The 27,500-nt window shown below is 48.0% G+C and overlaps 1 protein-coding gene across 1 annotated transcript in view; it reads right to left on the bottom strand.

Moving 5' to 3' along the window:
- LOC143289305 (uncharacterized) overlaps positions 1 to 27,500 on the bottom strand; it is a 38,820-nt gene that overhangs the window by 10,295 nt on the left and 1,025 nt on the right. Inside the window, exons 2-12 of the mRNA XM_076598304.1 lie at positions 26,686 to 26,714; positions 25,968 to 26,066; positions 25,493 to 25,561; positions 22,219 to 22,311; positions 16,750 to 17,082; positions 15,014 to 15,118; positions 12,918 to 13,049; positions 12,231 to 12,287; positions 11,178 to 11,278; positions 3,790 to 3,889; positions 623 to 760 (exon numbers count right to left, since the gene is read on the bottom strand). Of these exons, the coding sequence (XP_076454419.1) occupies positions 623 to 760; positions 3,790 to 3,889; positions 11,178 to 11,278; positions 12,231 to 12,287; positions 12,918 to 13,049; positions 15,014 to 15,118; positions 16,750 to 17,082; positions 22,219 to 22,311; positions 25,493 to 25,561; positions 25,968 to 26,066; positions 26,686 to 26,714 (1,256 nt within the window). The remainder of the gene's footprint in view (positions 1 to 622; positions 761 to 3,789; positions 3,890 to 11,177; positions 11,279 to 12,230; positions 12,288 to 12,917; positions 13,050 to 15,013; positions 15,119 to 16,749; positions 17,083 to 22,218; positions 22,312 to 25,492; positions 25,562 to 25,967; positions 26,067 to 26,685; positions 26,715 to 27,500) is intronic.

The raw sequence follows: 27,500 nt of genomic DNA, 5'->3' as shown, positions 1-27,500 counted from the left end.
CAGAGAGACATAGAGAGAAAGACAGACAAGACAGAAACAGAGAGAGACAGAGACAAAGACACAGACAGATAGAGACTAAGACACAGACAGATAGAGATTAAGACAGAGACAGACAGACAGACAGAGACAAAGACAGACAGACAGACAGATAGACAGACAGAGATTGAGAGGGACAGAGAGAGGCAGACAGAGACATAGAGAGAGACAGGGAGAGACAGACAGAGACAGACAGATAGACAGAAGGACAGAAACAGAGAGAGACAGGGAGAGGGAGACAGAGACAGAAAGACAGACAGACAGAAATAGAGACACAGAGAGAGAGAGAGAGACAGACAGACAGACAGACAGAGACAGAAACACAAACAGACAGACAGAAAGAAGAACAGAAACTAGAGAGAGAGACACACACAGACACAGACACAGAGAGACAGACACAGACAGACAAAGACAGAAAGACAGACAGACAGAAACAGAGACAGAGAGAGACAGACAGACAGACAGAGGCAGAAACACAGACAGACAGACAGACAGAAAGAAGGATAGAAACTAGAGAGAGAGAAACAGAGACATAGACAGACACAGAGAGACAGACACAGAGAGAGACACAGAGAGAGACACATACCAGCAGGGTCTTGACAATCTTTTGGCCTTCGACCATTGGGGTGGAACAGACGTGGGAGTATGTGTCCCTCATGTCTTTGAGCACATTCTGGTATGCCTTGCTCATCTCCAGGGATTTCTCAAGCATAGCCTTCTGGTTCTGGTCGTGGGTAAGGATGGGAGGAGGGTAGGGGGGGGATGAGGGAGGTGAGGGGAGAGGGGTGAGGGGGGGGTGTATGTGTGAAAGACAACATGCGGTGTCATCGTCATCCTAATCGTCATCATCATCATCGTCATGTCGTCATCATCATCGTCATCATCATCATCATGGTCGCTTTCGTCGTCGTTGTCATTGTCATCGTCGTCACCATCATCGTAATCATCTCCTTTTTTCATCATCATTATCATCATCATCATCATCATCTTCTTGTCATTGCATTGTCATCACTACTACTACTAATACTACCACTACTAATGAAAATAATAACAGCAACCTATTATCATTATTATTGTTATTGTCACTGTTGTTGTTGTTGTTGTCCATACTCTCCCTCTTCCTCTCTCACTCAGGAGGAAGGTGGCAGAATGGTTAAGACGCTCAGCTGCCAATACAGACAGACCGTGAGGGTGTGGGTTCGAATCCCGCTCTCGCCCTTTCTCCTAAGTTTGACTGGAAAATCAAACTGAGCGTCTAGTCTTTCGGATGAGACGATAAACCGAGGTCCCGTGTGCAGCACGCACTTGGCGCACTGAAAAAGAACCCATGGCAACGAGAGTGTTGTCCTCTGGCGAAATTACGTAAAAGGAAATCCACTTTCATAGGTACACAAATATGTAAGCATGCACTCAAGGCCTGACTAAGCGCGTTGGGTTATGCTGCTGGTCAGGCATCTGCTCAACAGATGTGGTGTAGCGTGTATGGATTTGTCCGAACGCAGTGACGCCTCCTTGAGAAAGTGAAACTGAAACTCTCTCACTCTCCGTTTCTCCATCTTGCTTCCTCTTTCCCTCTCCCTCCCTATCTCTCTCTCTCCCTTTTCCTCCTTCTCTCTCTCTTTCCCTCTTCCTCCCTCTCTCTCTCTCTCTCCCTTTTCCCCCTCTCTCTCTCTTTCCCTCTCCCTCCCTATCTCTCTCTCTCTCCCTTTCCCCCCCTCTCTCTCTTTCCCTCTCCCTCCCTATCTCTCTCTCTCCCTTTCCCCCCCTCTCTCTCTTTCCCTCTCCCTCCCTATCTCTCTCTCTCCCTTTTCCCCCTCTCTCTCTCTTTCCCTCTCCCTCCCTATCTCTCTCTCTCCCTTTCCCCCCCTCTCTCTCTTTCCCTCTCCCTCCCTATCTCTCTCTCTCCCTTTCCCCCCCTCTCTCTCTTTCCCTCTCCCTCCCTATCTCTCTCTCTCCCTTTCCCCCCCTCTCTCTCTTTCCCTCTCCCTCCCTATCTCTCTCTCTCCCTTTTCCCCCTCTGTCTCTCTTTCCCTCTCCCTCCCTCTCCCTTTTCCCTCTCTCTCTTTCCCTCTCCCTCCCTATCTCTCCCTCTCCCCCTCTCTTTTTCCCTCTCCCTTTTCCCCCTCTGTCTCTTCCCCTCTCCCTCCCTCTCTCCCCATCTCTCTCTCCCTCTCCATCCCTTTACCCTCTCTCTTCCCCCCCTCTCTTCCTGTCTCTACCCACCTCTCTCTCTACCCCTCCTCCCTCTCTCTCTCTCCCCCTCTCTCTCTCTAACCCCATCTCTGTCCCTCTCTCTACCCCCTCCTCTCTCTCTCCCTCTCTACCCCCTCCTCTCTCTCTCTCTCTCTAACCCCCCCCTCTCTTCCTGTCTCTACCCACCTCTCTCTCTACCCCTCCTCCCTCTCTTCCCCCCTCTCTCTCTTCCTGTCTCTACCCCTCCTCCCTCTCTTCCCCCCTCTCTCTCTTCCTGTCACTACCCACCTCTCTCTCTACCCCTCCTCCCTCTCTTCCCCCCTCTCTCACTTCCTGTCTCTACCCACCTCTCTCTCTACCCCTCCTCCCTCTCTTCCCCCCTCTCTCACTTCCTGTCTCTACCCACCTCTCTCTCTACCCCTCCTCCCTCTCTTCCCCCCTCTCTCACTTCCTGTCTCTACCCACCTCTCTCTCTACCCCTCCTCCCTCTCTTCCCCCCTCTCTCACTTCCTGTCTCTACCCACCTCTCTCTCTACCCCTCCTCCCTCTCTTCCCCCCTCTCTCACTTCCTGTCTCTACCCACCTCTCTCTCTACCCCTCCTCCCTCTCTTCCCCCCTCTCTCACTTCCTGTCACTACCCACCTCTCTCTCTACCCCTCCTCCCTCTCTTCCCCCCTCTCTCACTTCCTGTCTCTACCCACCTCTCTCTCTACCCCTCCTCCCTCTCTTCCCCTCTCTCTCTCTCCCTCTCTCTACCCCCTCCTCTCTCTCTCCCTCTCTCTACCCCCTCCTCTCTCTCTCCCTCTCTTCCCCCCTCTCTCTCTCCCTCTCTCTACCCCCTCCTCTCTCTCTCCCTCTCTACCCCCTCCTCTCTCTCTCCCTCTCTTCCCCCCTCTCTCTCTCCCTCTCTCTACCCCCTCCTCTCTCTCTTCCTCTCTCTACCCCCTCCTCTCTCTCTCCCTCTCTTCCCCCCTCTCTCTCTCCCTCTCTCTACCCCCCTCCTCTCTCTCTCCCTCTCTACCCCCCTCCTCTCTCTCTCCCTCTCTCTCTATTCCCTCTCTCCCTCTCTCTACCCCCCTCCTCTCTCTCTCCCTCTCTCTCTATTCCCTCTCTCCCTCTCTCTACCCCCCTCCTCTCTCTCTCCCTCTCTTCCCCCCCTCTCTCTCTCCCTCTCTCTACCCCCTCCTCTCTCTCTCCCTCTCTTCCCCCCTCTCTCTCTCCCTCTCTCTACCCCCTCCTCTCTCTCTTCCTCTCTCTACCCCCTCCTCTCTCTCTCCCTCTCTCTACCCCCTCCTCTCTCTCTCCCTCTCTCTACTCCCTCCTCCCTCTCTCTCTCCCCACCTCTCTCTCTTCCCCCCTCTGTGTGTGTCTGCATGTGTGTCTGTATCTCACCGTCTCTCTCTCACCCTCTCTCTCTATTCCCCCATCTCTCTCTCTGTATCTGTTAGTGTGTCTGTGTTTGTCTGTCTGTCTCTCCCTCTCTCTCTCTCTCTCTGCGTGTCAGTGACGATGCAAGAGGTGGGGTGAGTGACGGACAGACAGACAGACGGACAGACTGACCAGCACAGTCACATCCAGAGAACTCGTGGTGGTCTCCCGACAGTAGCACAGTGGACATCTGTGAGGCTGAGGACTTCTGTGGGTGACCGTCATGTTTGTCCTGGTGACAACGAGATTGGCTGGATAAATACGTACAGAAATGCTCTCTCTCTCTCTCTCTCTCTCTCTCTCTCACATACACACACACACACACACACACACACTCACATACACACACTCACACACACACACACACACACACACACACACACACACACACACTCACACACACACACACACTCGAACGAATACATGAGTACATATGTCAAAGGAAATTTTCTATCTAAAATTACGTTTAAATAACATACTTACCGTGACCCAACTAGTGCAGACTCCGGCAGGGGTCTGACATTCCTGTCCTGTGCAAACTATCCGCCCATGCGGAGCAGACGAAACTACGGCCGATAACCTCCCGGAAGTAGGTAACCTCCCCTTTGTCCCGCTGGTTATCGCCCTCTTTTGACGGCAATATGCCATCACCAGCGCAGCAAGCAGGAAGAACAGGAAGCGGGGAGGACGGGAGGGTCTTAAATTTGGGTCACGGTAAGTATGTTATTTAAACGTAATTTTAGATAGAAAATTTCCTTTTAATTACACATACTTAACCGTGACCCAACTAGTGCAGAATAGCACGACAAGGTGGAGGGCTCGCCTGTTCTACTGTCTGTGAGCTGTGATGGTCTGTTGTGCATCATCCCGCAGGCGTGCGACATCTCTCTGGTAGAAGTCGATGAGCCATTATCCCTTAGGCGATAGGTGTCCCTCAAGTAGAATTTGACGAAAGTAGAGTGTACTGTGTCGCCTAAGGACATTAGTGCGGGTAAAGAAGACAGAGGTCCACAGCTGTATTGTGGGGGAGGTCTGTGGACCACAGCTGAGCAGATGAGCGCGGATGAGCGTCAATGCAAGGAGGTGCGCATGTGGTTTGATCTGATGATTCCACAACGGATGTGGGCCGATAGTGGAAGTGGTTTTTGTGTTTGAAGGAAACTGTGGCACGAGACAGAGGTAGGTCACCGTGTTGGGCCTGCCTCAGGCATGACAGCCAGATCTGTGGAGCTCCTCCATGCGAGCTGACAGGCGATGGGCACTCCCCCGCCCCTGGCCCCCCCCCACCCCCTTTTTTGACGTTGTCAAAAAATGACAGCACTGGTATGTTGCCTATGCATAGGATGGCAGACATTTGGCAACAAAAGACTTGATGTCCCTGGTGTCTCTGGGACAGGGTTGTGTAATTGCCCAGGTAGGTACCATCACGAAGGGGCATACGGAAGGCTTGGTGGCTTCTCTGCCTGAGTGTGGCCTGTTGGAGTAACCTGCAGAAGGTTGTCCGCAGTCAATGGCTGGGTTGGATCAGGCTGTGGAAGTGCATTTCATGTGCCCACAGGTCACTGAGTCTCATTCAGTGATGGAATTCCCAAATGGAAGAGGGTTTCCATGGGGAAAATTTTTGCTGAAGGTTTTTTAGTGAGAAAGGGGACCGGATCCATGACAGGCCTCTGGCTGTGTGTGGTGCGCACTGAGTCTGGGATGGAGCGGGGCGGGGCAGGGAGGTAAGTGGCTCAAGATGTGTTGTACTGGCTATTTACATCAAAGCACTGATCTGACATACGTTTTTAGTATGGCCAGTGGTTTCTTAATTGCAAAGGGAAATCATTTGCAGCTTAGTCTTTCATGAATGACTATGTCTCTCAGACTAGAAGTCAAATTGCACTGGGACTTAGTGCTGTAGCCTTAGGCCTAAGTAGCCTTTGGGAACCTTCCCAATTATGAGTCCTAAGGCCCTCTTGATTGAGGGACCGGGGATGCAACTTGGGCAAAACACTCTCTACTATAAATTGTATAATCGAATTCCAGCCCGAATAGACTGGACAGCAGATGCCTCCTCTGCTGTTCTGATGGAGACTGTCGTACTCGACTGATTATCATATACTGTTCCTAGGAGGACACCAATCAGCATGGGTAAACCAGGAAACAGCTGCTGTGTGCTTCAGGGACGAAGGTGTTCACCATGCAGATTATGTTGCAATGTAAGGAAGCCGGAAAGAGTTGACGGGGTCTTGTGGTGCAACCGTGTGTCAGAAAGACATGGTGCTTGCTTCCGAAGTGACAACAAAGTCATCCTCTGACAGTCCCTTGACCGAAGGCTGGGGCTCCATGATGGGATAGCCTGCCTAGGCTAGCAACCTCTGGAAGTGTCTCATTGGAAAGACAGTGCCTGAGGAGGAATGGCCATCTGTAACCACAGCAGTGGTTGTGTGTAGAGGCCGAAAGGATCGGGCAGGGAAGACTAAGTGCAGAAAGTGCTTTCGAACGCCAATTGTTTGAGACGTTGATGCTGGATTCGTGTTCAAGCAAGGTGATGGGGTGAACTGATGTGCTTGAATGCGGCATCTGCCGTGCTGGTATGAGTGGGCAGAAAGGTACACCCCTGTGGCTAATGGACGGTTCGTTGTGCTTTGTGGGACGCATCCGTCCTCGTCAATATGCCTTTCTCCCAAATGTAGAGGAAAACAATTATGACCCAGGCCTTCTGCTACTAGAGAGGAGTAGAAGAGATGGGCTGAGGGTGATTGTCTCCTGCCCAGTGGGCAGTTTTTGGGTCCGCTAAAACTTGTAAGGCAAGATAGACACCTCTTCATGGGAAGGCTGGCTAGGATGTAGGGCCTGTGTGGAGCTTTTGTCACAATCACAGTGGTGCAAACCAAGGGTTGTTGTAGGCAAGGGGAGAAAGAAGGGATGCCTTACAAACTTGGAAGGAATGAAAGGCATGTGTGTCCAGAGTGGCACCTCTAAGTTGGACTGCCTCACCCTTCCTTGTGCATCTCCAGCCTTATGGGTGATTGTTGCAGGCAAATGAGTTGGGTTGCCTTGTCCGTCCTTGCACCAAGAGAGGCATTCTTAGCCCTGTGGGTGTGAAGGGGGTATGTGTGGATCCCTAAGGACCAGCCACTATTGAAATGTGAAGGAGCATACATTCAGGCGTGACTGAGGCTATTATTATTTTATTTTATTTTTGTGAGTGCAGTCGTCCTCCAAAAGCAAGGTAGGGATGAATTTATGAAAATGAATACATATATGTGCCAAGGGAATAAAAACTTCCATCAGCTCAAGTGATGTCTGAAGTATGCCAATGACAAGAGATCGAGACACAAGAAATAAGCAGCTGTATAAGCATACGTGTAGCGTGCACCGATATACCCAAGTAAGTGGGTAAGTGTGCATAATCATCAATGGAAAGGAATCTGTCCATGCACCTACATATGAGATGTACATACGCATATGAATAAAGTGCCAGTACGTAGAGGCAGAGAGTTCTGGGCATTGTGAACAGAAGGCCGCAAATGCAAGTGTGCCTATATTGCTATGTAGGGAATCTCAATGAACAGATGTCAATGAATTGAGATAGAAATATAATTGTACATGTTAATATGAAAGTCGTCTGAACCTATCCCATAAGCACATACACATGTGTATACCGATGGATAAGTACGCATCTATACGTGAAAGCAGAAATGCGTATGAATGTAGCAATATATCTCATATATATGTATATATGTGTGTGTGTATATATATATGTATATATATATATATACATATATATAATTTTTTTTTTTTTTTTTTTTTTTTTTTTTTTTTAAATATGTATAGATTTTTCTATATATATTTCGTGATTGTTGCTTGTGATAATAAATCAAATGGATAGAAGGGGAAATATTGTGATGCATTTCCTGTAGCCAATAGCCTGAGAAACAGCAAGAAAAGTGCAGTTGCTATGCAAAGATGTGTAAAGTCCCTGACTGGGCATGAGGACCCAATGAGAAACCGAAAGAAAACATCGTTGGTGGACAGCACGGGGGGCAGGAGTGATGTGCTGTGTCGGCGAAACTAACCACAGCTTCGAGCGCCTAGGTTACAAATGTGGAGTTGCCTCCCTTGGCGCCGAAAATCATCGAAAAGGAATGTGTCTTTAGAGCACATATCCCCCTTGTGCGACGTGTCCTCGCTGAACAGGGAGGAGTGTCATGTTGTGTGTGAGAGTCCGTGGTTCGATGCCACCGTAACCGACACAGGTGAAAACGAGCGCAAGGGGAATAATTATAATGCCCCTTAGTGCCGTGGGCATCCCAACCCGAATCGGTTGCCATCGGACGCGAGACGGTCAGGGCATGTGGCATGACGGCGCCGTAATCGAGTGTTATGGGCGTCGTGGGCGAGGGGGGTGACAAGTCCGTCGGCTTGCCGTGGGATGTGCATCCCCCTGTTGCTGAACGGCGGTCCAATCTCGCGAACAGCTCCTGCGAGAGGACCGGCGTTCAGTTGTCAGTTGTGTGTTGACGGATAAAGTGATAGACAAGATCGGCCCGAGCACTGCCGAGAGGCAGGATCGAGTTATTAATACATGTAAGAATTATCTTGATATTCATTGTGAAAACTTTAAATACAAAACTCATTTACATATTTTCTGATTTTTCAAGCACTGCGCACTCAATGTTGAAAAATGCAACAGACATACGTGGGGACTCTCTTTTTCTTCCCCACTTCAAGCGGGTAAAAGGCCTTGTCAGGCTTGCACGCCTTGATATTGATATATGATATGATATAAGAGGTACTCCAACGTGGAAGTGCCAATATTAGTCTGGGAAACAGCAGAGTTAGGCAATGGGGCAGAAGAATCCAACACTGCCTAAGTTCCAATGGGGCGTGCACGTACCTGCTCTGTGGGCGCAAGGCGCGGCACCAGAAGGCAGAGTGGTGCATAATTGCTGCAGCAAGTTTAGCGATGAGTTGCTGATTGTTTGGTTGAGTAGCTTGCTGAGACACCATTAGTGGATGGGAAACAGCAGCACTCGGTGGTGTGGCAGATGGGGTCATCACCGCATAGCTTGGTAGGACCGTGCACACACTCGCACTGAAGGCGAGGAGCAGTGCCGGTGCAAGGGAAATAACTGCGGCGGTCACCGGCAAGGGTGCCGAAGCAGGGGTTGCCTCCCTTGGATCGGGTGATCCGGACAAGGGGGGGGGTGCACGCGTATGGGCAAGCGTGTCCCCTAGTGGTCCACCTTCCTCCCTACACCAGGGGAGGGCATCCCTACACGCCTCGGTCGCTATTGGATCCGAGACGGTCGAGGCAAGCCGCGTGGGGGGTCGCGTGATCCGATGTCACGGCCGCCACCACGGACGCATCGCACATAGGGCCCAGTCTAACGTGCGGATCCAAGACAAGCTGCCTTTTTTTTTTTTTTTTTTTTCCCCAAGGGATTGTGGCCATTCCATTGGTGCAACTGTGGGTATGGTAAAGAGATAGAGGAGATCGACTCGTACACTGCCGACTGGCAGGGCCGAGAAAACGCGGATCGCGTCGAGTGAGTTCGCGGATCGATAAAAATGACATGAAAGGTAACACTGACCTGAGTGTGTGACCACAAACCTCTAGAAGTCACCAGAGGAGGTGGCGGAGGTCTGGAGTCGACCGGAGGGAGCGGAGGAAGTGGAGAAGGCGGCGGGTTGGCGTTGTTTAGAGGGCCAGGAGTAGAGGGCCCAGAGTGTCAGCGAATCGATTGCGATCGCGCTTTAATTTTAGCACGATTCCCCAATCGAGCTACATAATTATGTGACCTGGTTGGAGACATAATTTGACCACAAACAAGAACGCCAGAGAATCGACAGACAGAAAATACGAAAAAACCTAGCCGTATGAAGAGCACAGGTACAGGAGTCATGATGGCTGCCGGAAAAAGAGGGCGATAACCAGCGGGACAAAGGGGAGGTTACCTACTTCCGGGAGGTTATCGGCCGTAGTTTCGTCTGCTCCGCATGGGCGGATAGTTTGCACAGGACAGGAATGTCAGACCCCTGCCGGAGTCTGCACTAGTTGGGTCACGGTTAAGTATGTGTAATTAAATGGGAAATCACAAAGCGGTCATCTGTGGGCCTCAGGTTCGTTTTGCATGGTCGATATGATGATTACGTAGTCCGCATGGCCCCGCAAGCCGTGGTGAGGGGTATTGACACGGGGGAGTATTGACACGGGGGAGTATCGACTCGGAGGAGTATTGACACGGGGGGAGTATCGACACGGGGGGAGTATCGACACGGGGGGAGTATCGACACGGAGGGAGTATCGACACGGGGGGAGTATCGACACGGGGGGAGTATCGACACGGAGGGAGTATCGACACGGGGGGAGTATCGACACGGAGGGAGTATCGACAGGGGGGGAGTATCGACACGGAGGGAGTATCGACACGGGGGGAATATCGACACGGAGGGAGTATCGACACGGAGGGAGTATCGACACGGGGGGAGTATCGACAGGGGGGGAGTATTGACACGGAGGGAGTATCGACACGGAGGGAGTATCGACAGGGGGGGAGTATTGACACGGGGGAGTATCGACACGGAGGGAGTATCGACAGGGGGGAGTATTGACACGGGGGAGTATTGACACGGAGGGAGTATCGACACGGAGGGAGTATCGACAGGGGGGGAGTATCGACAGGGGGGGAGTATCGACACGGAGGGAGTATCGACAGGGGGGGAGTATTGACACGGAGGGAGTATCGACACGGAGGGAGTATTGACACGGGGGGAGTATCGACACGGGGGGAGTATCGACACGGAGGGAGTATCGACACGGAGGGAGGGAGTATCGACACGGAGGGAGTATCGACACGGAGGGAGTATTGACACGGAGGGAGTATCGACAGGGGGGGAGTATCGACAGGGGGGGAGTATCGACAGGGAGGGAGTATCGACACGGAGGGAGTATCGACACGGAGGAAGTATCGACAGGGGGGGAGTATTGACACGGAGGGAGGGAGTATCGACACGGAGGGAGTATCGACACGGAGGGAGTATCGACAGGGGGGGAGTATCGACAGGGGGGGAGTATTGACACGGGGGAGTATTGACACAGGGGGAGTATTGACACGCTCCCTCCAGGGAGAATATATAGAACCTTATTTGATAATGAATAATGATAATACAAAATATCTTAATAATGATACTTTTTATATCGCACTTTCCAAACCTTTCACGGCGCTTGAAAATAGCGCGTCAGTCAGTCAGTCACACACACCCACACCCACACCCACACACGCACACACACAAAGAAAAGAGAGAGAGAGAACCATAACTCCCCCCTCCCTCCATCCCCACCCCTCCCCCATCCCTACCTCCCCTTCGTCCCCCCCCCCACCCCCCGTTCCCCCAAAACACGCCCCCACCCCCACCACCTTACCCACACACCCCCGCCTTCACCCCCACCACCTTACCCACATACTCCCATCCCCACCACCTACCCACACACCCCCACCCCCACACCCCTCCAGCCCTTTAGTCCTAACCTGTCGACATTGAGTTCGATAACAGGCAGCGTCTCTCTGTCTTCGGGAGCAACGTCCAGAAATTTGGCGATCTTTTTCTCCAGGGCTCCAATGGCATTCACCTTCAACGACAATACAATACAGTACAATACAATACAGTACAATACAGTACAATACGGTACAGTACAATACAATACAGTACAATACAGTACAATACGGTACAGTACAATACAATACAGTACAATACAGTACAATACAATACGGTTCAATACAGTACAATACGGTACAGTACAATACAATACAGTACAATACAGTACAGTACAATACGGTACAACACATTACAAGACAATAAGTAAAATACAATACAGTACAATACAATACAATACAGTACAATACAATACAATACAGTACAGAACGGCACAATACAAGACAATACAAGAGAATACAGTACAGTACAATACAAGACAATACAACGCAATACAAAACATTACAGTACAGTACAATACAATACAGCACAAGACAATACAGTACAATACAAGACAATACAGTTCAATACAGTACAGTACAATACAATACAGTACAATACAACGCAATACAAAACATTACAGTACAGTACAATACAATACAGCACAATACAATACAGTACAATACAATACAAAACATTACAGTACAATACAGTACAATGCAATACAGTACAATACAATACAAAACAATTCAATGCAATACAGTACAATACAACACAATACAAAACATTACAGTACAATACAATACAGTACAATACAAGACAATACAATACAGTACAATACAACACAATACAAAACATTACAGTACAATACAATACAGTACAATACAAAACAATTCCACCCAATACAATACAGTACAATACAGTACAAGACAACAGATGGCAATGCAACACAACACTGGACAACAGGGGGGGAGGGGGGAGGAGGAGGAGGGGGGAGGGAGCGTGGGGGGTCAACACACACACACACACACACACACACACACACACAGATGGACAGACACACACAGAAGCCCAAACACCGAGCAGCCGGACTGATGACCCAAACTAACCCTGTCTTTGATCTTGCGGATTTCAAGCCGGGCGTTCCTTCTCAGGTCCAGGAGTTGCTGCCCACAGGTCAGACATCATTCCTTCACCGTGTCTGATAGCACTGGCCACCAGTTTGTCGCAGACTGACATGAACTTGGATGACTTACTCGGATTTCATGTATCTTAGAATACGTGTATCTCACATTAACTTGGATTAATTACGTGGATTTCATGTATCTTAGATTACACGTATCTCACACGAACTTGGATTACTTGCTTGCATTTCATGTATCTTAGATTTCATGCATCTTAATGTTAATGTACTAATTCTATTGGCGTGACATATGTTATGTACGTGCATTCGTGCCTACATCCATGTGTATGTGAGAGAGAGAGAGAGAGAGAGAGAGAGAGAGAGAGAGAGTGTGTGTGTGTGTGTGTGTGTGTGTGTGTGTGTGTGTTTACTTATATAATATACGATTTATTCCCTGGATGTTTTTTTTTAATGTATTGTTGTACAATACCTTATGGTCTTAACAACAACAACAAAGAACAACAACAACAACAACAAAATTCACAGAAAGAAGCACGACAAGAACCCCTAAAAAAAAAAAAACAGAATGTGAAGAACAGGCCCCTTCCAACACCCACCACACCACCACCCCCACCCCCCATCCCCCCCGCCTCCCATCCCCCCCCCCCCTTACATCCAACAAGGGCTGGGCGACTCCCAAGAGGTTGGTGATGTGACTTCGGAAGAGCTGCTCCAGTTGGTCGTCGGGGATCTTCAGGGGCCCGTCGCTCGGGCACTTCAACGTGATCTCGCTGGACCCGCTTGACTGTCTTCCCCGGCCACGGCGTCAGTTCGGGTTTGGGTTTGAGCGTGTGTAGAGTAGAGCAGAGTAGAGCAGAATAGAATAGAATAGAATTATGTGTTTATCTCCAACTGTACTGGGGTCATAAGGATTTTTTTTTTTTTTTTTTTTTTTTTTAGTGGGGGTAGGTGGGTGGGGTGTTACATCAAGGGTTCAAACATAAATACACTACACTACAGCGCCACCCTTTTTTTTCTCTTTTTTTCCTGTGTGCAGTTTTTTGTTTGTTTGTTTTTTGTTGCTGTTTTTTTTCCTATCGAAGTGGATTTTTCTACACAATTTTGGAGGAACAACCCTTTTGTTGCCATGGTTTCTTTTATGTGCGCTAAGTGCATGCTGCACACGGGACCTCGGTTTATCGTCTCATCCGAATGACTAGCGTCCAGACCACTACTCAAGGTCTAGTGCAGGGGGAGAAAATATCAGCGGCTGAGCCGTGATTCGAACCAGCGCGCTCAGATTCTCTCGCTTCCTAGGCGGACGCGTTACCTCCAGGCCATCACTCCACATAATGATACTAATGATGATAATAACTGGACATTTATCAGCGCTTTCCTCCTTGCACAAAGCGCTTTACAATCCACACAGACACGCATACGAATCACACCCAGTCCTTAACTCACAATCATGCACAAGAAATATATTATGCGCGTACAATTTCCTACACACAAAACATAAATACATACACACATACATGCATGCATGCATCCATCCATACATACATACATTAGCTGCACACACAATACAGCGTTTCAAATATACTCACACAATCAACTAACTACTTTCACGTCTGAGAGAGGGTCAAGAGGAAATACTGCTGGAAGAGAAAAGTCTTGAGGTTATATCTAAAGGAAGGCAGTGAGGGGCTGTGACGGACGAGGTGAGGTAAAGAGTTCCATATTTGAACACCAGATGATGAAAAGGCTCGACCACCGTGCTGTTCTCTTTTGTGTTTTGGGACGCGGAATGTTCTGTCATCGACAGCAGAGCGAAGAGAACAGGAGGGTACATAGATGTGAAAAGATGTCAGAGAGGTATCGGGGTGGAGTTCCAGATATGACATGGTAGCAAAGACAGGCGGCTTTGTATTTGATTCTTTGCTCTACGGGGGTCTGTTGAACCTTTTACCTCATTCTACACCCAGCTTCATGCCTGTTACAACACTCCTGGACCATCACTACACGAGGCCACTGCAGTGGAAGGAAGGCTTGTTCAGTAAAACGCGAAAATTGGTGGAGAATTGTTTATTCAATCAGTCAAAAAAGAAAAAGAAAAAAGAGAAAAGCTTCGTTTCCATACTTCCGGAATCCGTAAACGGCTGTTTAGAACACCAACTGTGCAAAGCGAGAATAAACGAAATAGGAATAGTGTATTGGAACGAGATTACTCGTGCCAGGTCCACAGGGGAAGTCATTATGGAATTATGGTACGAGATAACTCGCACTTGGAGTGGAATGAGTTAACCCTTTTGAATCTTAACCCCTTCACCACACATGTGGAGTGATGACCTAGAGGTAACGCGTCCGCCTAGGAAGCGAGAGAATGTGAGCACGCTGGTTCGAATCACGGCTCAGCCGCTGATATTTTCTCCCCCTCCATTCGACCTTGAGTGGTGGTCTGGACGCTAGTCGTTCGGATGAGACGATAAACCGTGGTCCCGTGTGCAGCATGCACTTAGCGCACGTAAAAGAACCCACGGCAACAAAAGGGCTGTTCCTGGCAAAATTCTGTAGAAAAATCCACTTCGATATGAAAAACAAACAACACAATAAAAACAAAAAAAAACAACTGTACGCAGGAAAAAATATAAAAAAATGGGTGGTGCTGTAGTGAAGCGGCGCGCTCTCCCTGGAACAGCAGCCCGAATTTCACACAGAGAAATCTGTTGTGATAAAAAGAAATACAAATACAAATACACAAATACTCACACTCTCTCCATCCCACGGGGAGGGGGAGGGGGAGGTGGAGGTGGACAGCATGTCCTTCTTCTGGTTCTGCTTCCTTTTCACTGACATCCCCACAGCAGCAGATACCTGCGTAACATAGATGGACACAAGTTGTACCTACGTAACATAGATGGACACAAGCTGTACTTACGTAACATGATGGACACAAGCTGTACCTACGTAACACAGATGGACACAAGCTGTACCTACGTAACACAGATGGACACAAGCTGTACCTACATAACATGGATGGATACGAGCTGTACCTATATAACACAGATGGACACAAGCTGTACCTACATAACACAGATGAACACAAGCTGTACCTACGTAACATGGATGGACACGAGCTATACATACGTAACACAGATGGACACAAGCTGTACCTGTGCAACACAGATGGACACAAGCCTATGTAACGTAAATGGACACAAACTGTACCTGCATAACGTGGATGGAGACAAGTGTACCTACGTAACATGGATGGATACGAGCTGTACCTATATAACACAGATGGACACAAGCTGCACCTACGTAACACAGATGAACACAAGCTGTATCTACGTAACATGGATGGATACGAGCTGTACCTACATAACACAGATGGACACAAGCTGTACCTACGTAACATAGATAGACACAAGCTGTACCTACGTAACATAGATGGACACAAGCTGTACCTACGTAACACAGATGGACACAAGCTTACAATTGGGCCTACGGTGAGAGCTGTGTGATCAGCAGCTTCTGCACTTGGGAAGGAAGGTGGCAGAATGGATAAGACGCTTACAGTGTCTGCGAGGGTCTGGGTTCGAATCCTGCTCTCGTCATTTCTCCCAAGTTTTGACTGGAAAATTAAATTGAGCGAGTAGTCATTCGGGTGAGACGATAAACCGAGGTCCCGTGTGAAGCACGCACTTGGTGCACTCAAAAACAAAAACAAAACAAAAATCATGGCATTGTAAGTGTTGTCCACTGGCAAAATTCTGTGGAGGAAAATCCACTGAGACAGGTACACATAATTATGTGCACGCACTCAATGCCTGAGTAGTGCGTTGGGTTATGCTGCTGGTCAAGCATCTGCCTAGCAGATATGGTGTAGCGTCTATGGATTTGTCCCAACGCACTGACGTCTCCCTGAGAAACTGTAACTGAAACTAAGCTGGTAGTGTGGGTGGCCTTTACAGCTTAGTCTTTTGTGAAAGACTATGACTCCCAAATCATCCAGGAGTCAAGATTGCACTGGCTCTTGGTGCTGCAGACTTTGGGGGATAGTTGGCCTTAGGGAACCACCCCAATGCCAGGTATCCTAAATCGCAAGCCCTCCTGGCCGAGAGAGAGAGGGAGTGGGGTGGGGGGGGGGGGGGGTGAGGGGGGGGGGTGTACCCTGGGCAAGACACTCTCCGCTGTAATCAAAATTCTGGCCCAGATTGTCGAGACACGATGGCCCAGATAGTCGGAGGACACGACTGACAAAGTATGTAACTTGAGCACACAGCATGACATATGATATAACATGACACTCTCCAGTGTAATCATGACACTCTCCACTGTAATCATGACACTCCACTGTAATCAAATTCTGACTCAGGTAGTCGAGACGGTATCCCCATCCCCCAACTCCCCACACACCACCTCTGCTGTTGTTACGAAGGTCACACTCGGACACGACTACCCGACCATCACACACACACACACACACACACACACACACACACCTCCGTGGGCTCTTCCGTCGGCCCCGCAAACTCCATCAAACTCCTCTTTTTCCGACCACCCTTCGACTCCTTCTCCTCTCCCTCTCCTTCCTTCTCCTCTGCCGGCTGTTTGGCTGAAAGAGACTGCTTGGATCTTCGAGTGGTGCCGGCGTTACTTCCTTTCGGAGTGCCCCCCTGGGCGGATCTGGTGAGGGAGTCTTTCTTCTGGTTCGGGGAACTGGACGAGGGCGTTATTGAGTTCCGCTGTGAATTTGAGGAGGGGGTGGAAGGGGTGGGTGTGGGGCGGTCCTTGTCCTCTGGAGTGGCTGCTGATGTTGTCCGGGAGTCGGGCTCCTGTGGAGGACACGGCACAGCGTGGTGTGAGGCTATGCGATGCTGTGTAATGATGTAATACAGTACAGTACAGTACAGTACAGTACAGTACAGAGATTGACGTAAGCTTACAGTTGGGCCAACAGCAAAGTGAGAGCTGTATAATCAATGATTTCTCCATTGCAATGGGAAGTCATATACAGCTTAGTCTTTTTGCGAAGGACAATGACTCTCAAACTGGGAGGCAAGATTGCACTGGTTCTTAGTGCTCCGACCTTGGGGGCTAGATGGCCTGACTCACAAACTTGGAGGCAAGATTGCACTGGTTCTTAGTGCTGCAGCCTTGGGGCCTAGCTGGCCTTTGGGAATCATCCCAATGCTAACTGTCCCAAAACCCTCTTGGCCGAGAGAACTTTGGCAAGACGCTCTCCACTATAATCAAAATTCTAGCCCAGATAGTTGGAACAGAAGTGGCCTCCTCTGCTACTCTGATGTTCATAGTCAGGCGCGACTGACTATCATACAGTACAGTACAATATGATGCAATTAAATACAAAACCATGTCATAATTCAATGCGATGTAATGCAGTACAGTGGTGGTGGTGGTGTGTGTCCATCGAGATCGATGATGACCATCGTTGTCATCCAGCTGGGGGATGGGGGGGAAGGTGGTGGGGGGGGGGGATGCTCATGAATCTATCTGTGAGTGCGCAGATGGCTGAATAGTCCAATCTGCGCACGAAATGTTCGCTGACACTTTGGGCAGACAAGAACAGGCATATCATTGTCAGGGAGCTTGTTTGCCCGTGACTTTCTGGCCTGCCTCTTCTGAACAGCTGCAGCAGTCCTGTTGGCCTCGCACAACTTGGCACCTTTGTGCACAGCAGTGCGCCATTTGTCACGGTCCGCTGCAGATTCCTCCCAGGAGTCAGGGTTTGATATCAAACGCTTTCAGAGAGACTTTCAGAGTATCTCTGAAGCGCTTCTTCTGACCTCCGTGTGATCTCTTCCCTTGTTGCAGCTCGCCATAGAAGAGCCTTTTGGGCAGCCGATGGTCTGGCATGCGCGCCACGTGTCCAGCCCAGCGAAGCTGGGACTGCATCAGGATGGTGAAGATGCTGGGAAGGGTGGCTTTTGCAAGCACCTCCGTGTCTGGGGTCCTGTCTTGCCACTTGATGTTCAGTAGCTTCCTTAGGCATGTTGTGTGGAAGTGGTTCAGCTTCTTGGCATGTCGTTGGTACACTGTCCAAGTTTCGCAGGCGTACAGTAGTGTGGGGAGAACTACTGCTCTGTACACCTTTAGTTTGGTCTCAAGACAATGCCTCTTCTGTTCCAGACATTTGCATAGAGTCTACCAAAAGTTGCGCTTGCTCTTGCAATCCTGACGTTCACTTCATCGTCAATGGTCGCATTTTGTGACAATGTGCTGCCAAGGTATGTGAACCGCTCCACCACACTGAGTCTCTGACCGTTGACTGTGATGTTGGGCTCAACGTGGGGTTTCCCTGGGGCTGGCTGATGGAGAACTTCAGTTTTCCTCGTGCTGATGGTAAGGCCGAAGTTCCTGCTGGCAGTGGCAAATTTGTCCACGCTGAGTTGCATGTCAGCTTCAGATCCAGCGTTGAGGGCACAATCATCAGCAAACAAAAAGTCTCTGATGATGTCTGTCATGACCTTCGTTTTTGCTTGAAGCCTTCTGAGGTTAAACCAGCTTGCCATCTGTTCGGTACTTAGGCCAATTCCAACATCGCCATCTCTGAAGGCATCAGTAAGCATTGCAGAGAACATGAGGCTGAACAGTGTTGGAGCCAGGACGCAGCCTTGCTTGACACCATTTGTGACAGGAAAAGCAGCAGATGTTTCACCATTGTCCTGGACTCGAGCCTGCATGCCTTCATGGAATTGGCTGACCAAGGAAATAAATTTCCGAGGGCATCCGTACTTGGCCATGATCTTCCACAGTCCCTCTCTACTCACGGTGTCGAAGGCTTTAGTGAGGTCAACATAGGTGGAGAACAGAGCAGCATTTTGCTCCTGACATTTCTCTTGCAGCTGCCTTGCAGCAAACACCATGTCGGTGGTTCCGCGCTCTTTTCCGGAATCCACATTGGCTCTCAGGCAAATGACCTTGGTCAAGGTGTGCTGTGAGGCGGTTTAGTTAAGATCCTGGCAAGTATCTTGCCTGCGATAGAGAGCAAGGAAATGCCCCGATGGTTATCACAGGCTTGCCGGTTCCCCTTTCGCTTGTACAGGTGAATGATAGATGCATCTTTGAAATCCTGGGGGATCGTCTCTTCTTTCCACATCAGTGAGTACAGCTGATGGGAGCTTCTCAGTCAGCACAGTGCCTCCATCCTGTAGACCTCTGCTGGTATGGAGTCTGAGCCAGGTGCTTTGCCACTGATAGCAGATGGATTGCTTTCTGGGTCCTCAAGAAGTGTTGGTGGATCGTCCAGTGCTTCGTTGATGGGGACTTGTGGGAGCCGGTCTATGGCTTCATCATTTATGGAGGAAGGGCGATTTAAGACACTGTTGAAGGTGCTCAGCCCAGCGTTTGAGAATTTTCTCCTTCTCGGTGATCAAGGTATTCCATCTGCACTGAGGAGGGGGGATGATCCTGAGGATGTGGGACCGTAGACTTCTTTTAAGGCATCATAGAAACCTCTTCTTATCGTGCCTGTCAGCATATCCCTGGATCTCATCGGCTTTGTCGCTCATCCACTTATCCTGCATCTGACGTAACTTTTGCTGAACAGTCCTGCGATGGCATTGTACGCATCCTTTTTTGATGTGGACTTTGGGTTGCTCAGGTGGGCTTGATGCAGACGGCGTTTTCTCATCCAGAAGCTGCTTGATTTCCTCACATTTTCATCAAACCAGTCTTTGTGCTTTCTGGTCATGGGTCCCAGGGTCTCTGAAGCTGTACTATAGATCATCTCGCGCAGGGTCCTCCAGTCAGACTCCACATTCTGGTTGTCCAGAGAGGCGGATTCCAGACGATCTTCCATCAGCTCCACAAAGGTCTGTTTGATGGTGATGTTTTTCAAGCTGAGCAATGTTGAGGCCGTTTTGGAGCCTTCTGGCCTTGGGGGCGTCCTCTTGGGCTGGATTCGAATATTCAGCTTCGAGACTACAAGGCGATGGTCTGTCCAACACTCGGCGCCGCACATGGTCTTTGTCACACGTAACATCTTGCCTATCCTTTCCTGACGATGACGTAATCGATGAGATGCCAATGCTTTGAGCGAGGGGTGCATCCATGACGTCCTGTTACGGGTAGGGAGGCAGAAAACTGTGTTGGTTATCAGCAGTTCGTGCTCTGCACAGGTCTGAAGCAAAAGCAATCCATTTGGGTTACAGTGGCCCACACCATGCTTTCCAATCACTCCATCCCAGGAGATGTAGTCAGAGCCAACTCTAGCATTGAAGTCCCCAAGAATGATGAGCTTGTCTGCTTTAGGGATAGCAGCAATGACAGAGTGAAGGTCCTCGTAGAACTTCGCCTTCACTTCATCCGGGTTGGTCATGGTTGGGGCGTAGGCACTGACAATGGGAGGTGCTTCTGGCCAGATGCCAGTGGGAGTTTTCATGGTCATAAGCCTATCGCTGACTCCCTTTGGGATTCCTGCTAGCTTGCTGACAAGTGCTGTTTTTACTGCAAACCAACGCCAGCCTCACGTCGCTCTTCGCTTCCTCTCCTCTCCAGAAGAAGGTGTAACCAGATCCCCGTTCACAGAGCTCACCTCGCCTGCAAGCCGAGTCTCACTCAAGCTGCGATGCGATGTTGTATCTGGCGAGTTCGGATGCAACTAGTGCCGTTCTCCTTTGGGGTCTGTCCACGTTATCTCTGTCCAGGAGAGTCCTTATGTTCCAAGCACCAATGTGAGAGGAACGATCCTTGTTTTTTTTCTTTTCTTTCTCTTTGTTTCGACCGCTGATGTAGGGTCCCCGCCAGCCGCGGTATGCTGGCCAGGGCGATATGGAGCAGGCAATTTTTAGGGCACCTTTCTAGCCCCTTCCTCATGCCAGGGAGGTGAGCAGTGCATTCCTAAAGAGGGCTGCTCAGACCGCTCAGACGGCTGCCGAGCTCCATCGCTGCTCCTGTCGATGAAGAACGACCCTATGGCCTGAACCGCCAGCGTGCAGGTCTGCGGCTGCGACTGCCAGTGTACCCACACCTGTCGTTTCGTCGCTCGCCTGTCGCCACAGACTTGGGGTGATGAAATGATGAAGGATGAAAGGTCAGTATGGATGACTGATGACTTGCGCGATGAGTTTGTTTTAAAGTGAAGAGGGAGTTGCGCAACGTCGACCTCACTCTCTCGTCCGGGTCCACCAATTTCCAGTGGCAAGACTAAGTCGAGACAACTGAGGATGAGCACGATGCAGTGGATGACCAAGATATCCTTTCGGTGTCTCATCTTGCTCTCTGCACTCCACAGTGCGTTGCTGTATCCGCCTTCTTCCTCTCCGTTGAGCCGTTAGGTTTTCTTCGCAGATTCTACCGGATCCAGACTTCGCATGCATGGTAACACACCCCGGGGGCCAACTGTGTGTGGCATGCACACAGCACGGGGAGCTAGATGGCCGTCGGTGGCTCTCCGAGCCGACGCCCTTTTATGGATCTCGTTTTTAATTCCATAAGGGTGTCTAGCCACCCGCCTCACCAGTCCCGGAAGGGAGTGGGTGAGAGTGCCGGTTTAGTCGCCGGCAATCCGACCCTGAACAGGTTGTACTGGATTTCAGGTTACCAGTAGCAGATCTAGTGACCTGACTGCAGTACGGTACAGTACAGTACTATGCAGTTCAGTACAATGCAATGCAACACAACGCAACGTAACACAGGGCAATGCAACACGATACAGTACAATACAATGTATTGCATTTCAATACACTGCAGTAATGCAATGCAATGCAATGGAACACAGTAGAGTACAACACAATGCAATGCAACGCGACGCAGCACCACTCGATGCAGTACGATACAATAAAATGCAGTGCAAACTGTTTGGATATTACATGTGAATCCAAACACACACACACACACACACACACACACACACACACACACACACACACACACACACACACCACACACACACACACACACACACACACACACGACAGCTAAGACGGAAACACCCAAATCAACAAAACCTTAGGAAGATCAGGTCTTGGTGTTCTTCTCACGATCGATTTCCGCCTGGAGTCCGAATCCTGTGACTTCTTCTGCAGGTTTTCAATGTTGACCTTCAATTCAATTCAAATTTCAAAGTCAGTTAATGCAATCTTTATTCGTCCGTTCAACTCAACGTTTCATCGTCAGTTCAGTTCAAACTTTATTCGTCAGTTCAACGCAAAGTTTCGTCGTCAGTTCAATTCAAACTTTATTCGTCAGTTTTTTGTTTCGCAAAGTTTTTTGTTTTTGTTTTTTGTTGGTTTTTTTGTGTTTTTTTTGCTGCCCCATCATCTGCGCCGTTTCAGTGGCATTACTCCTACGCCGCTCATTTAGATTCCCCCATACACGGCCACACCCGGGTTCGTCCGTCGCAGTTCCAGCGTCGGCAGTCCACAGGGAACCATCGATGCTAGGTCGCCTGGAGGCCACACACCAGAGGAGACCCTGCACTGCTGCTGAGTCACTTCGGTGGTGTTCAGTGGTGCCTGTTCTGTTTTAACGTACTTAGGATACCACCTACTAAGCCCCCTACTAACGACATTAATGGCTCAGTCGCGGAGCCAGACTGAGTGAGCGTCTCCCCCAGAGTGGAGACCGCCACCACGTCCCTCAAACAACAGCCCCCCATGAAACTGCCGACATTGACAGGACTCACCCCAAGCACGGAAGTGGAGGGGTATCGAAACTGAGGTCACCAAAGTTTCGTCGTCAGTTCAATTCAAACTTTATTCGTCCGTTCAACGCAAAGTTTCGTCGTCAGTTCAATTCAAAATTTATTCGTCCGTTCAACGCAAAGTTTCATCGTCAGTTCAGTTCAAACTTTATTCGTCAGTTCAACGCAAAGTTTCGTCGTCAGTTCAATTCAAACTTTATTCGTCCGTTCAACGCAAAGTTTTATTGTCAGTTCATTCAAACTTTATTCGTCAGTTCAACGCAAAGTTTCGTCGTCAGTTCAGTTCAAACTTTATTCGTCAGTTCAACACAAAGTTTCATTGTCAGTTCAATTCAAACTTTATTCGTCCGTTCAACGCAAAGTTTTATTGTCAGTTCATTCAAACTTTATTCGTCAGTTCAACGCAAAGTTTCATCTTTAGTTCAGTTAAAAATTCATTAGTCAGTTCAACGAAAAGTTTCGTCGCCCTTTCAGTTCAAACTTTATTCGTCAGTTCAACGCAAAGTTTAATTGTCAGTTCAATTTAAAATTTATTCGTCAGTTCAACACAAAGTTCATTTTTATTAGAATTTCATTCATCTTCATTAGAATGCAAACTTTCTTGGTCTATTCAATTCAAAATTTCATGGTCAGCTCGAGTCAATTTTTCATCAACTGTTCAATTCAAACTTTTTTTGTCAGATCCACGCAAAGTTCATTTTTCATTAGCATTTCATTCATCTTCATTAGAATGCAAATTTTCATGGTCTATTCAATTCAAATTTTCAGTTTAATGGTACGTTTTCATTGTCAGTTCAAATCAAATGTGTGTCATCATTTCAATGTACATTTTCATCATCAATTCAATTCAACGTCAGCTCAAATCAATTTCTCATCGTCAGTTCAACGCAAACTTTTATCCCGTTAGTTCAATTTAAATTTTCATTTTCAGTTCGAGTCAGTTCCTTCGTCAGTTTGATGCACATTTTCTTTGTCAGTTCAATTCAAATTTTATCGTCAATGTTTATTCAATTAATGCAAAATTTCATTGTCATTTTTTTTTTTTGCACATTTTCATCGTCAGTTCAATGAATTTTTTTTCATTCGTTCTAATCAATTTTTCGTCGACAGTTCAATTCAAATTATTATTCTCAGTTTAATGTACATTTTCACCATTAGTTCAATGATTTTCAATCCGAATTTTCATCATCAGTTCGAGTCAAATTTCTATCGTCAGTTTAATGCATTTCAATGTCAGTTCAGTTCCAATATCTGTCATCATTTCAATGTAGATTTTCATCATCAATTCAATTCAACGTCAGCTCAAATCAATTTCTCATCGTCAATTCAACGCAAATTTTTTATCGTTAGTTCAATGAAAATTGTTTTGCTCAGTTCAATTTAAATTTTCATTTTCAGTTCGTGTCAGTTTCTTCGTCAGTTTAATGCAAAATTTCATTGTCAGGGGTTTTTTTTGCACATTTTCATAGTCAGTTCAATGCAAATTTTAAACTTCAGTTCAATGAATTTTTTTTCATCAGCTCAATGCAAATTTTCGTCTTCAGTTCAATTCAAAATTGTATCGTCAGTTTAATGCATTTTCACCGTTAGTTCAACGATTTCTTTTCTCCATCAGTTCCATGCAAATTTTCATCATCAGTTCTATTCGAATTTTCTCCGTCAGTTGGAGTCAAATTCTCACCTTCAGTTTAATTATGCAAGTTTTCATTGTCAGTTGAATGCAAATGTTCAATGGGCGCTTTCATCGTCAATGCAATTCAACGTCAGTTTTTTTTGTTTTTTTTTTTAATTCAATTTTTCATCTTCAGTTCAATGAAAATGTTCAAAATCATTCTATACATCCAGTGCCGGGATGGTTACTTTCGATACATAATTCTGACGGTTTGAGGGAAACTATGGGACACTAAGGGGTGTGATGGGGTTGGGGTGGTGTGTGTGTTGGGCGGGTGGGGGGGGGGGGCTGGGGTGCGGGGGTTCCGGGGGGGAGACGGAGAAGAGCACAAGCAGAGAAGGGGGTAGGTTGGGAACAAAATTGAAAACGTTAACGTTTCTCTCGCACATAGGCACAGACTTGTGTGTGGTGTGTGTGTGGTGTGTGCATAGTTAAGCATCTCATGATGCATAGCTATGCATTGTGTATGACGTGAACTTCATGAATTTTAAATAAAGATCAGTCTTCAGAAAATATCAGATTGTTACACATTTTGATTACTTTATTGAACTATGCGAGCGCGCGCGCGCACACACACACACGGATAGACACACACAAACACACACACACACATACATACATACATACATACATACTTACACATACATACATACACACACACGCATGCATGCATATATACCTACATACATGCATACATATATACACACACATACATACACACACACACACATACATGCATACACACACACACACACACACACACAAACATGCATACATACATACATACACACAGACCTACAAACATGCATACATACACACACAGGAACAGACAGATAGACAGACTGACAAACAGGCAGGCAGACATACATACGTACAGACAGACAGACAGACAGACAGACAAACATACCTGGCAGCAGAAGTCTTCCGTAGGTACTGAAGATCGTTGTGCCATTTCTGCCGCTTTCTTTGCTGCTCTCTGTCAGATCATCCACAAACAGATTTAGGGAGATGGAGGAGGAGGAGAAGAAGAAGAAGAAAGAAGAAGAAGATGGAGGAGGAGGAGGAGTGGGAGAAGGAGGAGGAGGAGGAGACGAAGAAGAAGAAGATGGAGGAGGAGGGGGAGAAGGAGGAGGAGGAGACGAAGAAGAAGGAGGAGGAGGAGGAGGAGAAAGAAGAACAAGAGGAGGGGGAGGAGGAGGAGGAGTCGAAGAAGAAGAAGAAGAAGAAGAAGAAGAAGAAGAAGAAGAAGGAGGAGGAGGAGGAGGAGGAGGAGGAAGAAGAAGAGGAAGAAGAAGATGGAGAAGAAGAAGAAGAAGGAGGAGGAGGAGGAGGAAGAAGAAGTCAGTTGCCTTTCCAAAACAAAAGGCCGAAAGGATTCGAACCTGGGCCTCTCGCTGTTCGTTGAGCTCTCGGACCTTGACAGCCAGCTGTTCGTTCTGTGTTTTCATGTCGTCTATCTCTCGCTGAAGCTTCTCCTTATCCTGTCCACATCATCATCATCATCATCATCATCGCCGTCGTCTTCATCGTTGTCGTCATCATCATCAACATCGTCGTCGTCGTTGTCGTCATCATCATCATCGTCGTCGTCGTCGTTGTCATCATCATCATCACAGTGATCAGCAGCAGCATTAGTATCATCATCATCATCGTCGTCGTCGTCGCTGTCATCATCATCATTATCATCACCGTGATGATCAGCAGCAGCATTAGTATCATCATCTTCATCGTCGTTGTCGTTATCATCATCATCATCAGCAGCAGCAGCAGCAGCAGCAGCATTAGTATCATCATCATCATCGTCGTCGTCGTCGTCGTCATTGTGGTCATCATCAACATCATCATCATCATCATCACCGTGATCATTATCACCAACATTAGTATCGGCAGCAACAGCATCACCAACATCACCATCATCATCACCAACATCATCACCATCATCATCGTCGTCGTCGTCGTCGTCATTGTGGTCATCATCATCATCACCGTGATCATCATCACCAACATTAGTATCGGCAGCAACAGCATCACCAATAGATATAATCACGGTAGTGGTGTTTTTTTCAAAGGTGACAACTGGAACAACAGTGAGGAACTTACCTCTTGCTTTTTGCGAATATTCGCCCGCGCTCTGGAAACACACCGGCGTATGCATAGTGAAACCCAACCAACCCTGGGTTTAACACACACCCCTCCGGGGACCCACCCCTCTCCCCACGCCACACAACAAAAAAAACAAAAAAAACAACCAAACACACCAAAACAAACAAAAAAAAGAAAAAGGAGAACGGGAAAAACACCCCAAAATTTAAAAGGTTTGTGTGGGGGGTTGGGGGGTGTGTTTGTGGGGGTTGTTGTAGGGGTTGGGGTTTGGGGGTGTGGTTGTGTTTTTGGGGGGTTTTGGGGTTTTTGTTGGGTTTTTTGGTTTTTCGTGGGGTTGGTGTGTTTTTTTACGTTGTTTTTTTTTTTAATTTTTTTATTTTTTTTTTTTTTTTGTTTTTGTGTGGGTTTTTTTGGTTTTTTATTTTTTTTTTTTTTTTTTTAAAAACAACAACCCCAAAATACCCAAAATTCCAAACTCGCCCCCAAAAAATAATAAAAAAACATCTTATTTTTCAAAACCATTACTTCCCCCCCAAAATATTATAATACCTGGTGGGCCAACCCCTTTTCCTTTAAAAAAACCTCATTTCCACCCCCTCTTGGGAGGCCCACCTTTGGGGTTTTTTTTTCCCCCCACCCCCCCCCTCACCCAAAAAACGCAAAAACCCTTTTTTTTTTTACCCCCCCCAAAACCCCCCCCTTTTTCCCCCCATCTATTTCTTTTCCTAACCCCCACCTCATGGGGGAAAACCTTCGTTAAACATCTTTTTGTTCAACCAAAGAACCTGACATTTACGATTTACCGGGGTAAA

This window comes from Babylonia areolata, chromosome 13, assembly GCF_041734735.1.
Source record: "Babylonia areolata isolate BAREFJ2019XMU chromosome 13, ASM4173473v1, whole genome shotgun sequence".
Taxonomy (NCBI): Eukaryota; Metazoa; Mollusca; class Gastropoda; order Neogastropoda; family Buccinidae; genus Babylonia; species Babylonia areolata.
This window is presented reverse-complemented; position numbering and strand designations above follow the sequence as displayed.